The following is a 14,479-nucleotide window of genomic DNA, read 5'->3' as shown; positions in this document are numbered from 1 at the left end:
ATTAGCCCCTGCGCTAAGCTATTCAGCTGATAACGCTACTCTACGCTAACGCTCCCAATGTTAGACCCAGGTGAAAAAAGCTTCTGGGGGGGTGTTTGGCTCGAGGTCATGGTGCAAAGGACCCTAGGGTGAAATTACTCCGAACCATCACTTTAAGTAGAGGACATCCCTAACACACACACTAGGGGTGGGAATCACAGAGTACCTCACGATGTGATACACGGCTTACGATACCAATAATCTCACGATACAGCAATTCTGCGATAATCTATATATTGCTACACAATCCTATAATTATACATCACAATATCGGTCTAACTATGAGGTTAAGTGCAGTTTTTTTCTCTTTATACACTGCAAGTCCAAACTGTTAGAAAACAGCACAATTCTGCAGCACAAGTTTTTCAGTCTGTTAATTAAGATGAAGAAACTATAGAGCATCTATGGGTCCAGACTTTGGAGTTAAAGTGGGCTGGAGCATCTGTTATTTTCCTTAAACAGTCTTATTTTATTAATTAAAATATCAATATTTGGCGCCGAAGGATATTGATATATTGCTGTATCGATATTTTGTCCCACCCCTAACACACAAACATGACAAAGTTCTTTGATTTTTTACTAAAAGTATGTTTTTTCCCATTTCTGTATCTCGTGTCAGAAGAGATGGATAGGGTGTTGGCCTTAATTGAGGAATTGCCTGCCACCCCTCTCACTACACAGGTGATCTGTGTATGCTTTCTGGATCCAGGTAGGGCCGCCAAGGCCCATGATGGATGGCCAGTCAGGAGAGACACCAGACAAAATCATGTGATATATAATGGGGAACAAACGGAGATGCCACATACTGAACCACTTGAAACATGAGCTCCCCCACTCAAATTGACAAAGGTTTCATTCAAAATTCACATCGGAAATAAAACAGAAGCATACTATGAACAGCACAACACACATTCGCTGATATGGTAACAATGATTAGATTTTACAATATATTAAATTTATTCTTACATGAGGGAAAATGGCTTTGAAAGATTCAAAGAGGCTCTGAAGCATTCCCTGTTTCCATGCTTAGAAATCGAACGCTGCATTACTAACAGAGCCCCATTGTGTTTTAACATTAAAGGGTTTGCAAGAAGATAGTGCATTTGTGCATGTGTTTGTGTGTTAAAAAAAAAATCATCCTAAATTATAATCCCAAACCTTGCACTTTCCCTCGAAGAAAACTGCCCTCTGCAAGAGGTGCAGCAGGCATGTGATAAATGCACAGCCTGCAAAAAGGCATGTAGCCTACATTTCTTAGCCTCAACATCAAAAAGGGCTTCATGCAGCATGCAAAACAACTTTTTTTTTTTTTGGTGGAATAGCAGCATCAAGATTTATTGGAATTTCTAAGCAAGATATTTCTGAAAGCTTTGTAATCAAGAACAAGAAGGTTCTGTGACGACATATGACAACGGCAGGGTGTATCTATATCATAACATGTCAAAATGTATCCATCAAGAAGCAGCATGACAGGTACTGGAAGGCTTGTGCATACTCAATGGAACCCAAAGGACAACAGTTTGTGCCTTTAAGAGCACACTGAGTCACACTTAGATTATCTCCACTAGACACTGCCAGCCTGCATTTACCGCTTAGACAGTCTTAATCAATTTAGCATGTGTCAGGCACTTCCAAATAGAGCAAAGACTGGCCTGAGCGTCCAAAACATCAGCTGTTTCGGCATGAAGATCGGGGGACCAAGTCTGCAGGCTCCCTGCAGGCTAGCAGGGCTGGCACCATGCCCTGGCCAGATGGCAACATGTGGCAAAATTACAGGACTGCCAGACGGTGAATGTATCAATGACACCAACTGTGCCGCATCCTATGCACCAATCATGAGCCAACAAAAGAATCACTCAGACGTTGTCTCACTGAAATGTGAGATGATGGAAACATCTCACAGATACTAAATAATGAGCAGACTAATAGAAAACACACTAGAATCTGAATATGTTCATTTGAATGAAAGGAATCAGTGAAATCAGAAATATTGTACATAAACAGCATTGGACAGTATTGTAAAGTCTGTAAGAAGTCTATAGCGAACAATAATGTGGGATTGAACCTAAAAAAACTGCATCTAAGTTAACGCAAATATGATGTAGCATAAGCAGCATGGGTTTTGTTAGTGCTGCAGCAGCAATTGAGTGAGACTGAGGGTAATTTTTTTCATGTGGCTGCCCTCGTCTTTGCAGTCCCGTGGAGTCAGTGCAGCCAGTGCCTCATGCTCACTGTGGCAGACAGCTCAGAGGTTATTCTGGTAAAGGTGAGGCCAGGAGTAATGTCTCCAGGCAAGTTAAAGGAAACAATACTGCATGTAGCTAGTCCAATTCACCCCAAGCACAAGATTCTTATTTGGATTAGTTACTAATACTATCATTTTTGAGTAAACTGGCAATCAGCACTGAGAAATGCAATCTTAATCTGAGAGGGCAACACAAATGCTACGAAACAGAGCATGTACAGCAGCATTATAATGCATAACATAGTCCATATGCTTTGGTTGAGTCTGAAGGAGTGTTGACCCGTTACACTGAACAGAAATAAGCGGTTAAGAGAATGGATGGATGGTTTATTGAGCAGTGACATGCTCTCAGTAAAAAGTTGGTGACGTTGTGGTTTTGATGGAAGCATTTTTTCAAGGTTGATTGCCTGGTCAGTGGCAATTTTACTACTTGCTATCTTGACACTGATTCTTGCAACTTTTCCATTCAGAGGTGTTTGCAAGCCTCCGTGTACAAAAACCTACAATTTGTCCTCAGTGGAGGGGATGATTGAGCGGAACCACAGAATGATGGGAGAGGTGAGAACACTCTAAATCTGGAGACCTTGGTCATGAATAGTCAGGAGACAATGATTTGCCACAACATTCAGAAGACCGGCAACCTCTGGAGAGGCCACTGTGGCCTTCGCAAATGAGCTTGCAAAATTACCTTTTACTTATAGGACATTGACTTTTTTGGTCTACTGGCTATTCAGGTATTGTATGTGCTGTATCTTTGTCTTATGTTTTTAAAAGAAGATCGTAGAGCAATTTCCCAGTTGTTCTTGAATATAGCAAAGTGGATTAATGCTAAAAGAGAGCTTTTGTATCTGCCTGCTAAGAGCAGTCAGTGCAGGAGATTTTTTTATCACCAGTTCAGTGAATTTAATAACCAATGGAGTTGTCATGGAAGCACTCTTGGGCATAGATCATCTGTCCTTGAAAACAGCCTGTTTGGGCAAAAATATTGCAGCCTGTTGAAGAGACTTCAGCAACTGCACAGTAAATTAGCACAGGAGTATTGTGGGGAGTATTCTAAATGCAGGAAAAATAGGTTTCTTGCCATGAATTACATTTGAATTTATTCATATAGGGTTTGTTTTTGGTGAGGTAAAGAACTTTCATCTACTTTCCACCAAAAGGCTGAGGGGAAACTAAAATATCCTTTCCTGAAAGAGATAAAAATGCATCAAAATCATAACTAATTAGAGACAATAGGATATTTAGAAGTCCAGATACTGCTTTTTTATGCAATTCCAGATATCATTACCCTGTCCCTCCCTGCCTACTGCCCTGTAGCAGGTGCTAGGCCCTGGCCCATGTGGCTGGGCATACGGTAGCGAGCCCAAGCTGTGGACTGGCCATTTCTCTCTTGCCCATATACCATAATCTACTGGTATTCTAGGTCATGCATGCTCATGGAGGTGGAACTGAGCTTTCTGGGAGTGTCAACAGGCATGATGATCAAATTTAATTTCTCTTGTTTGCAGAAAAAGGTAAGTACATCGGCTTTAGACTCTACATAGTGTGCTGGCCTCAAGCATTTATGTTTCCTTTATGAATTGAATAACTTTGCTTGTGTTTTTTCAGCTTTTATTCTTGGTAAAGACATCTTCCACAAATCTGTGGTTCTTTCACAGCAGCCATCGTTGCTGCAAGTTTCTGTCACCGCTATTTCCACCTTTCCTCGATCACATTTAGCTATTTGATCTATGTGCATTCTCCCTGCAGTTCAAACATTATGATTCAGCAGCAAATACAGACTAATTTGTGTGTGGTGAAGTGGTGTGCACAGTAATGCAGATTTTACCAATTTTGTGGTATCTATCCTACAATCTCACAATTAGGCTCCTCATGAGACAATTGTGTGGAAAACGTGCACAGCTAAAAGCACTTGCTTTGACCAGAATAAGTCTGCATCCTCTTTTTCTGTATTTGGTCTGAGAGTTGATCAAATTAAATGGTTTACAGTCCATACAATCATTCTTTCATTTCTTATCAGTTTGTTTATCTGACATTTATATTTGTTCTTTGACTCCATCCATCCACTTAATGCAACTTTTTACTATCTGTATTCATGCAGCAGCCTCTTTGGAGGGCAGCCTATTCTGCACATAAGCAGCCAAACACACAACTCAACATCTCCCTGGGAAGTCTAGTACTGAGAATTTATCATTTGCATATGAGTGTGTGTGTGTTTGTGTGTGTGTGTGTGTGTGTGTGTGTGTGTGTGTGTGTGTGTGTGTGTGTGTGTGTGTGAGTACATGCAAGTGCATGTGGTCTTTGTGTATCACTGTTAGTGATGGATAATCATTTAATACAGAAAGCACATAACAACCCCATTTCACTCTCCTTAACTACAACAAATGATATTACGGTTTAGCTAGCCATGTATCATTAAAACCAAACACTGTAAGAATGGTCACAGAATGAATGAATATATTATTGCATGTGTTGATGCAGGTCTCAGAATATAAAAAAAGAATAGGGGTTGAGTAGCAGCCAGCGAAGTAAAATAAATGAAACTGGCAAGCAGCAGGTAGAGAAAGCTCCAGAGGAGAAAGCCGAGGTAGGTTGTTCACAGTCAAATAAGTTGTGACATTTTTGACTAGAGCTGTTGATGATATAGCGCAAAGAATTACCATGGTGTGCCGAAACAGGTTCTTTTTTTACTGTTTCGTGCTTTCATCAATTTATAAAAAGAACAATGGAGGGGAGAAATTAGACTTTTCAAAAGAGTTTTTGGAAGTGTAATGTGAACAGTCGCTTGTTCCTTTGCAAAGGTAACAGCTAGTGTCAGTCAAAAATTTAGCTTGAGGCTGAAACACAAAATGTGAAACACTTACAGTGTTAAACACCCAATGTGTCATAGACTTCAATTATTTAGTTAGCATTATTTTTGTGAATGAGAACTATTTCTCATCACCATCATAAAATGAGAATTGATAAAATACATTATATATCAGATATATACATGTATATATATATTCTATCATGTTGTTTTACTTGACCAAAATACTTAAAAAATGACTTAAAGTGTAAAAGCTTGCCAAGCCAACTTTTGCAACCTTTGCATCCCACAATACAAAAGTGTGGAGCGGAACAAACATGATGATAATAATTTTGATAATCAATTTAGTTTGTTCTTGGTGTGTAAGTAAATTAAATTAGTTATTATAGGCTAAAGTATTTATTCTTTTGTGAGTCTGTGTCAGGCAAACTTTATAGCAATCTACCTGTAGATTATCTTCATAATCCTATGAGTCTATTGGGATTTTTAAGGGACTTTGGCCTGATAGTGGTGCCAGCGAAAAGCTTATGGAGTGTCCAGATTCAGCCCCTGGGAAGTGGAGATTGCATAGTAAACTGGTAATTTGCCAGTTACATTTTGATAGCATTTGTTGTGGTCAAGTGGAAAGATAGTTGATGTTGAGGAAAGGTCAGTAAATCACCAGATGTAGGCCTACTAGGAAATCAGACATTCAAATCCATTTCAACTTTCATGACGATGTTGCCAGTATTTCTTTTTAGAATACCTTCCTCTGAACTAAATATTAGGATGGCTAGACGGACCAATGTCTTTATCCTATTTATGAAAAGACAGCGATCTGAATGTGATTTTCCGTTGTCATCTATCTAGTTTATAGTGAAAAAAACAACGTTCTGTAGTCATAACCCTTTGCACTGAAATGCTGAATTGCATTGACCCAAGTACTGAAACCGAAAACAAGTAACATGTATGAATATTATGAGAACGAAACAAAAAAATAAGTTGGTCTTACCGAGTCTGTTGTCCAACGCTCCAAAGTCTAGAGAGTACTTCACAACATGGTAATTGTTCCAAACGTACAGCAGGTTGTCCCTGGGATTGTAATCCACTGCAGCGATGTACTGATAGGAGTTGGGGAAAGCGATGTCCAGAAAGCCATCTTTACTTAGCTCTGTGTTGTAGATGTAGTCAATCTTGTTTCCTGTTGCCTCATTATCATCGTCCTCATACACTGACTTTACCACATACAGGATTCCACAGATCATGAAGGCGTTGGATGCTGAGCGCTTGTCATAAGCTGTGTCCCAGGTCCCCTCAACACGTAACGTGTAGGGATTGAGCTGGCTGATGACAATCCGCCCATTGTTCTGCTCAGTGGCATAAATCACCCAAAGGCCATTTTCGTCAACAGCCAAGTCAATGTCTGACTTCCCTCCCCAGCGGTATGGAGACGTGTCATGGTAGTTGGCGTTGGCAATGATGGCCTCGCCGCTCTTGATACGAGTCCGCAGGTCAAACTTGACAATGTTGCGTGTGCGCTCCTTGTTGAAGAAGAGTGCCCCGTCATAGACCACGAAGCCTGTTCCGTCAACACGATGTGGGAGCTTGTAAGTTGTTGTTGGCCTTCCGGCGATGAAGTCTTCTTTGGAGGAATATTCAGTCAATGTGTCGGTGCGGTAGGGTGTCCAGGGCATGTAGTAAATCTTATCGGAGGCTTGGAGAGGGTCTTTGCACCAGGCTCCTGACTGGTGGTCTGATTCAAAGAGGTGCTCGCTCTGGTACACCCTGCGTAGAAGCCCTGGGCACAGGAATACTGAGGAGCCAAAATAGGGGAAAGACAAGTACAGAGTTACATTGGCAGGTATTATACCACAATGAATTAAACAGCAACTGGATGTTACTACACTGAAGTCAAAATCTGCAGCTTAATCTTCTTCACTGTGAAGACCAAGATATTGAGTCACACCATCTTCATCAGTGTTGGGATGATCAGAGATTAAATGCAGAAAAGATTACTGACTGTCAAGACAAAGAATGTAATTAGTCATGTAATTTGTTGGATTACTCCGAGTTTTTGGAATGTACCATGCATGGAAATTAAAATTAAACAGGGAAATTTACAAACTCGGCCACCATGGTCTGGTTTCAATTACTTAATGCAGTTTACAATTTTTGTATACTGTATGATGCTTCTAATTCAGTTAGTCTCTGAGCCTGAAGGCAATTAGTTTACAGTATCACTGAAGAGACATACTTGTAGGGAGGGGCGAATAGATTAAGTGAGGGTTATCTCTTCTGACTTAATGTAGACCAGAAAAGTCAGAAGGTGCGGTTAAAACCTACCACAGACTGACTCACCCACACTTACACACGTTACCATTTTAGTTTCTTTCCCTTTACAAAGGGGCTTCTCGGGACCTATCTACTAAATTATATATAATTACATTTGGAAAAAAGGTTAAAACACCCTGGTGGCAATCTTAATAAATAGTATTAAACAGACAAAAAGTTAAAAAGATTATGATAAATAGCCACACTGTAATTATTGTCTGAGGCCGCAAGAAAACAAAAGACAAAAATACAGTAATTACATCATCTATATAATGATTGCCTGTCTATTATTTTACCCACATTACATTTTTAGTCTGCGGCATGATTTACAACACCACACACACAGTAAACTAATTATATGTGAACTGGTTTGTACTCCAATCTGATAAAGCCTGGTCAAGGCAATACAGCTGGAGCAGGTCAATAGTGCGAAAGCTAATTTCAGTCTGTTATGGATTATCTTGGACTGAGGCAATTATTGTTTTCTGTCTTTCTAAAACGATGACATCTGAATTCAGGATTATAGTGACTGTACATCCCGAGTAGGTTAAACATTTAAATTAAAATTTTTATCTTGAAGTTACAACAAAAGGACAAAGAATAACAACATGAAATAAAATATGTATATTAATAAACATATGTATATTATTACTATACTCACCAAAACATAGATGAGAAGTATTTAACAAAATAGCTTTTGTTTAAAGAACAAAAAGAAATACTATCCAAAGTGTACGTCTGATAGAAACAATAAAGAATTTAGACAGTACAGTTTTTCTTTTTTCCACAGGGTTGGGCCCACAGTACTTCACATATAAAAGCAATGTGTGGGTGAAGGTTCCTTTCACTGTTATGGGCCAGGAGCCTGACACAGCGCTGACAGGTTCTCGCTGCAGATCCGTCGAGAGGTAAAAGCTGCGCGCTCCGAGCAGGAGGAGAAAGAGACAGCGAAAACAGAGCCTTCTTTCCCTTGTAATCTCTTAAGATTAAACATGTTGTCTACCTGCAGGTGAAAAATGTGTCGAGTTGCGTCCCGTTGACATAGCGCCTTGGCACACATCTCAGCGGATGCTCCACTAAATGCTAAGAGGGCTGTTTCTAGGGTTGAAAAAGACGAGATGTGCTGGGGTACAAGGTCAGACTAGGTAAGCTTTATACTGACAGCACGCTGGGCTCTGTAAAATATGCTTTTTAAGGATGTAAGCACAAACATGGAAGAGTGAATGAAAGATTAGAGAAGTGATACAAAAGCAATCATGGCTTTCATGGGGAATTTCACAAAAACTGACACAGACATTAGCTTCATTGCTCATTCTCTTTGCCACAGATTTCAGTGATACGTCATTAATTAATGACTACTTTGAAACTTCAAATTTATTGCGTAGCTATTAAAGCACAACTCTTGAGTCTTGTTTAATGATTCCATTACCATCTTTGACTTAAATCCAGCTTTGTAGTTAACGCCTGACAAAGGACGTGCTTCCAGCTCATGTAGAAAGGTACAACGCTACAAACACAATGCTCCTGGGGCACACGTTGAAGATTTAGCATATGTTCTGCAGCAACATGCACTGCTGATAAAGTAAAGAATATGACAGCTTTGATCTGTCTCCAGTATTGACTGGTGAGTCCCTGAAGGTTATAGCCATCATCATGTTAGAGCTATAATCAAAAATGCTGACAGCTTATTGGACAAACTATTGATCACCCTGTATAGCCATCTCCTTTAATATTATGCAGCTGATAAAGCAGAGCTGGAATAATCTTCAGTTATTACAGGGAATAAAAACATCCCAGGGTTATGGGATTTTACTGGAGAGCAGGCCTGTAATGATCTTACCCTAAAGAATGGTCTGATATATGTGGCAACGTCAATCTGTGATGCATGTGATGAACAAGGAATGAAGGTCCAGTGAATATTCAGGATAATACATTTTTTCTAACACCCGTTTCCCTGATAATATGTATTTCCCCCATGAATGACATGTTCAACCTCACCAATAAACCATACAATGACCACAAACCTACAAATGTCAGAGATTTGCTTTAGCACCCCGTCACCAAATAGAAAATTAGAAAAAATGCAAGCCTATTTATGCCCGAATGAAAATGCAGGTGAAGAAGAAAAGTTGTTGGCATTTAGTTACCTTTTTGTTCCACTTCTATTTTTAGGCATGAAGGGAAGAGAGAAAGAAAAAAAGAAAGAACATATTAATGATGTGATAACTGGGAAAGGTCTTAATTTTGTCACATGCACACAACGATACAGTACAGAAGAGCATGGGGTTAGTAGAATAGACACACAAAACATTCAACCATATCTTTTAGGAAGGAGAAAAAAATACTGCATCACCCATGAGCCTGTAGGAAAAAAGACAGATTAATCAGGAATTAAATTGTACAAGATGTTTCTTCTTTTGATGGGTGTGATGGATGTGTGTGATGGCTGTGTGCATGACTTTTTTCTGCAACGATAAAATAATTCAACCATGTGGCCACTTACTAACAAGCTGACAAGTTTAGGTCCAACTGCGAGAAAATAGTCCATCACATACATTTCACACTAAACACAGTTGTAGTCTTCCACTGATAATTCTGTCATGTATGACCTAAACAGACTGATGAAGGTATCTAAAGTATGTTATCAGTATAAGTATATTGTCAGTGATGAAAATGATTTTAAATGTCCTTTGTCTGGACTGAGACCTGCATTCATTGCTTTTGTTTGTCCATTCGGGTTCAGTGGAACCAGCTGGTATGGCTAACATGTTAGCAAACTGTTGCATGTTTACATATCCAGCAAACTGGCATTAATTTGAAGTTGTGACCACCTGACAAATGTTACAATGTTAAATCTCCTTATCACTCGGTTTTGGTTTCTACCAATTCCTATGGGCAAATATCTGTCTCTTTAGCTGATAAACGCTGCACTATGTTCACCAGCTGTAAAATACAGTATGCACATGCAGTGATTACAGGCAAGAACATATTTTTTTTATGTATGACCTATTTATTAAATGTGAATGGTTGCAGGTGAAAGTGAAAAGCAAAATCTGTTTTGATTCTACGGCTCAACAACTATACTGAAAGGCTGTTAAAAAACAGCTTTTTTATGTCAGTCATGGCATTTTGCTGGTCCTGTCCCTTCCCCTCCAGTAATCCCGGTTCTAATAAGAGAGGATTAACCTCTGTTACCAGGGCTTACAAGAGTCCTCTCCTCCAAATGGAGAGTGCAACAGAGTGAGGTATGGAGGTCAGTGGGTAGGGGCGGGTGGGGTTGAGTTTGAAAGATGGGAAAGTTATTAGAGGAGAACAATATTAATGCAAGGCGGTGAGGCAATGAAAAGCAGCGAGTAGGGTGGACCTGTGTCGGGTGAGGGAAAGAGCAAAAAAGAGAGGAAAATAACGGGGAGGGGAGCGACTTTCAACAAGTCGTGTGTGTTTGTCAGATCATAAAATTGTACGCTGGCACAGCACGACACCTCATCAACAGCAAACACTCCAGCTGTCATTGAAACACGATAAGTCCATACAGTGGCCAGGCAACAATAGCTCCGGGCTACATCTGAATCACTATTACTGGCAACTCAAATTTGCCAATAACTCGGAACTATACGTGGACCCCATCGATCAAGTCAAAGTAAATTGTCAAACGTCCCCGATTGAAGCCTCCTCACCTCCCATGGGCCCCGGGCACATAACAGGGGCCACGGGGCGCCCGGCATTTCTGATTGAGCGATCGCTAACAGTGGCGAGGGAAGAGGAGGGTAATGATCTATAGAAAAAGGCATTAACGGTGGGGATGTGAGAGGTGGTATATGATGCAATGGCCAGGGGGAGACGGTGTGAGAAGGGAGTAAAGGATTTGGATGAAATCCCCGACAAGGAAATACTTCACTCCCGAGGCTACTGTACAGGATGTGGCCCCGTCGCTTGACCAGAAAAGGCTGCTGGGTGCAGCAAGGTCACCCCTCGGCTCACTCGAACCAATTTGTTCCATGTCACGTCCACTCGTTTTTCACTGCAAATACAGTATAGGCTGAGATATACCTGGGATACGAGCCTTGGACATCCACCTTAACCGCGTCACGGATACAAGTGGAGCAACAGGAAAAGCTGAGTGAAACGAAGAATTGATTCATTTTGAGAAGCTTCTTTACTCCACCCCACCACCCCCATTGTGACCTTAATGCGATTTTGGTCACGGCTGTCATTGAGTCACTAAAAAGCACTTAGCTCTCTCTCTCTCTCTCTCCTCTCTCTCTCTCTCTCTCTCTCTCTCTCTCTCTCTCATCCTCGTTTCTACCTTCTCTTTGTCTGCTCTGATGTTTAAGAAGACTCAAACTATTTAAAATATGCACACAAATACAAATAAAAAAAATAAGGGTCCTTTAGGAGATACCTTTAACTCTATGAGAAGTTTACATCCTCTTCCATAACACAAAACAGGCCATTGAGCACCTCATTCATAGGCAGGCTCTACATTATAAATGATCCTATATCTGCACTTCTGTTCCAAAACACTTGATAAAGTCCTGAGATTTAAGGACACATCATATAATAGGTTATATACACAGTCTGGCATGTCCCTCTGGTTCCTTCTGCTATACTACATCTGTTTTCATAATGGCTGAGGGCAAAAACAAAAGATTTGTACCTATGGTCGGCTCATTTAGAGATCATTTGAAGGTATACAGTAATACAATTAAGAGAAACTCGACTGAATTGTGTGATGATGATGTTAATGGTAATCACGCCGCACTCCAACACACTGTGCGCTAATGAAATCAACTTTAAAATACTGAATTGGGTAATGAGCTAATTATTGGAAAAAGAGATGATGAGTATTGAGTGGCCATCAAATTACTTAAACACAGATATTTAATTGCGCAATTTAGAAAAAAAATAATTATGATGAGTCTGGGGACTGTACCCGGGTCAGGGTTTAATTGTACCAATTTGATGGATGAATTGGCATACGAAAATATCTCATCATCCTGCTTTTGCAATGGGCAGGACAGTTGGATGTCTCATCGAGAACCACAACGGTCTGGCACATTTTTCTAGAGGAAAAGAAATGACCAGTTGTAATTCCTTGGATGCCAAAGCAAACCAGAAGGAAGAAATGTCATCATTGGAAATGAGAAAAGAATAAATGTACAGATCTCCTGGGCTTGCAAATTGAAAAAGTTAAGTTATTGTCACTGTTTTACGGTTATTTGCTTATTTTTTGTCTATGTTGCTTTTTTTGTATTAGTGTATACTTTTGTGTAAGCCCCTTGGGCCATGGAAAACAACATTTCGGACAGACAGACAAATAGATAGATACATTTGCCAGGGACCAATGCTCTTTTCACCAACAGCCTGCTTCACACAGTTGCACATAGGCACACCTGGAAGCAGCCCAGTGCGAGCACTCTTATCTTTCAGCCACTGAGAAGCAGTTTGGGGTTAAGTGCCAGGCTCTAAGATATCTCAGTGCTACTGACTTCCTCACTTTATTTTTTCATATGAGATATATCTTGAGATTAGTCCAGGGATAGAAAACCGCTGCCTACACAGATCTAGAAACAGCCTATGCTTACAAATGAGTAGGTCATTTTCAATGATGTGTTATATAACCAATATTATTTTAATTTTTTGGGGTCAGTTTGTGTTTATGACCATTATGGAAACAGTCAATCAGATACATGTTCTACCAGGCCATCATTTAAGTGAATGCATTGCTTGGCCAGGTTGGGGCAAATTCTGGCAACATGTTTGGGCAAAAGAGTAGCTCACCGTGTGCATGAAGCTTCTAACAGTCTGGATGCTGTATGGTTTAGGCTGCCAAACACATTGAGCTGGAAAAGGCAACATGGCTGCCGCTGCTGCAGCGTACCTAATTGGTCAAGCTGTAACCAAATTTAATAAATTGAACAACCAACCAACATTATGGCTTCCCTTTAAAATTATATATTTTGTCAAGCTTATTAAATTATCATTATAATAATGCTTTGGCAGTGATAGTATAGGCAGACAATGCAGAAGCACCCTGCTGATCAGCCATACCCTATAGAATTCAATTATATTACCAGTGCATAATGTAATCCATACTGCATTTGTTCAGAAAATGCATAATTTCAAATGTAATTTTCACCTGAGAAGTCGCTCTGCATACTTATTGTAGTCTACTTTCTGCTTAAGACACACGCTGAGCAGCTAACAATGGGGACCCTGAGCGACTGAAAGCCCCGACCCTGTCATGTGAGCGGCAGCTGTATGGATTTTCATTTGAATAATTAACGCTTCCCGATTTCACACTAATGGTTGAGAGGTATCAGAATGGTATCATTAGCCGCTAATAGAGATTCATGGTGGAATGGCTGCAATATTTTTTGCAATATTTCCTTCACTTTTTTTTATTCCCTCTCTCTCTCTCTCTCTCTCTCAACTAAGGAGAAAGCCCGTGCAAACCCCTTAACTCCATCCCATCAGCTTTTTAATTAATGTCACAAATTACGGGGCTTTGAATAGCATGTGCCTAAGGATGGGGGAGGACACGCAGGCTACCATCTCTCTTTCGCTGTATTCTCTCTCATCTCCCTCATTTTTTTTCCTATCATTTCCCTCGCTCGGTGCTCCCACACCATCATTACAGGTTCCATTTCTCAACAGCCCTCTTTTTCTTTCAACCACTTGTCTGCTCTCTTTGTGCTCCTTTCTCGTACTTATTCAATCTCCTCCCTAGTGTCTCCTTTCTGTCTCCATCACTTTCTCTCTCCCTCCTACTGGGAAGCTGCTATGCTATCTTATAACCTTGACAATGCAGAATGCTGTGTGTGTGTGTGTGTGCGCGCGCTTGTTCCTCTGTCTGTGTGCATACATGTGTGTTTGTCTCTCTATGAGGGACAGGTGCAAGGACTTGGCGCTCATCCAACCTGCTACCCACATGGGACCGACCAACAGAAGGAGAAAAGACAAGTGCAGCCTAGGCAAAACAAAATTAAATACATTTGTGTGGAACAGAGCGACGACTTGAGCAGAAATAACATAATTGCAGCTCCTGAAATATGTCTTGATTTTCAAGGACCTTG

General features: G+C 40.4%; 1 protein-coding gene across 30 annotated transcripts in view; it reads right to left on the bottom strand.

Moving 5' to 3' along the window:
* The window catches only part of LOC120573639 (adhesion G protein-coupled receptor L3-like), a 224,866-nt gene that overhangs the window by 77,072 nt on the left and 133,315 nt on the right, over nt 1-14,479 (bottom strand). For 15 of the 30 annotated variants that reach the window (XM_039823490.1, XM_039823508.1, XM_039823510.1 and 12 more), the window contains 2 exons: nt 9,551-9,565; nt 6,085-6,894 (listed from right to left, as the gene is read on the bottom strand). In XM_039823490.1, coding sequence (XP_039679424.1) covers nt 6,085-6,894; nt 9,551-9,565 — 825 coding nt within the window. The remainder of the gene's footprint in view (nt 1-6,084; nt 6,895-9,550; nt 9,566-14,479) is intronic. The other 15 variants (XM_039823517.1, XM_039823519.1, XM_039823496.1 and 12 more) reach the window with 3 other exon arrangements.

Source organism: Perca fluviatilis, chromosome 14 (genome assembly GCF_010015445.1).
Source record: "Perca fluviatilis chromosome 14, GENO_Pfluv_1.0, whole genome shotgun sequence".
Classification (NCBI taxonomy): Eukaryota; Metazoa; Chordata; class Actinopteri; order Perciformes; family Percidae; genus Perca; species Perca fluviatilis.
Note: the sequence above shows the minus strand (reverse complement) of the source record. Positions and strands in the feature narration are given on the sequence as shown.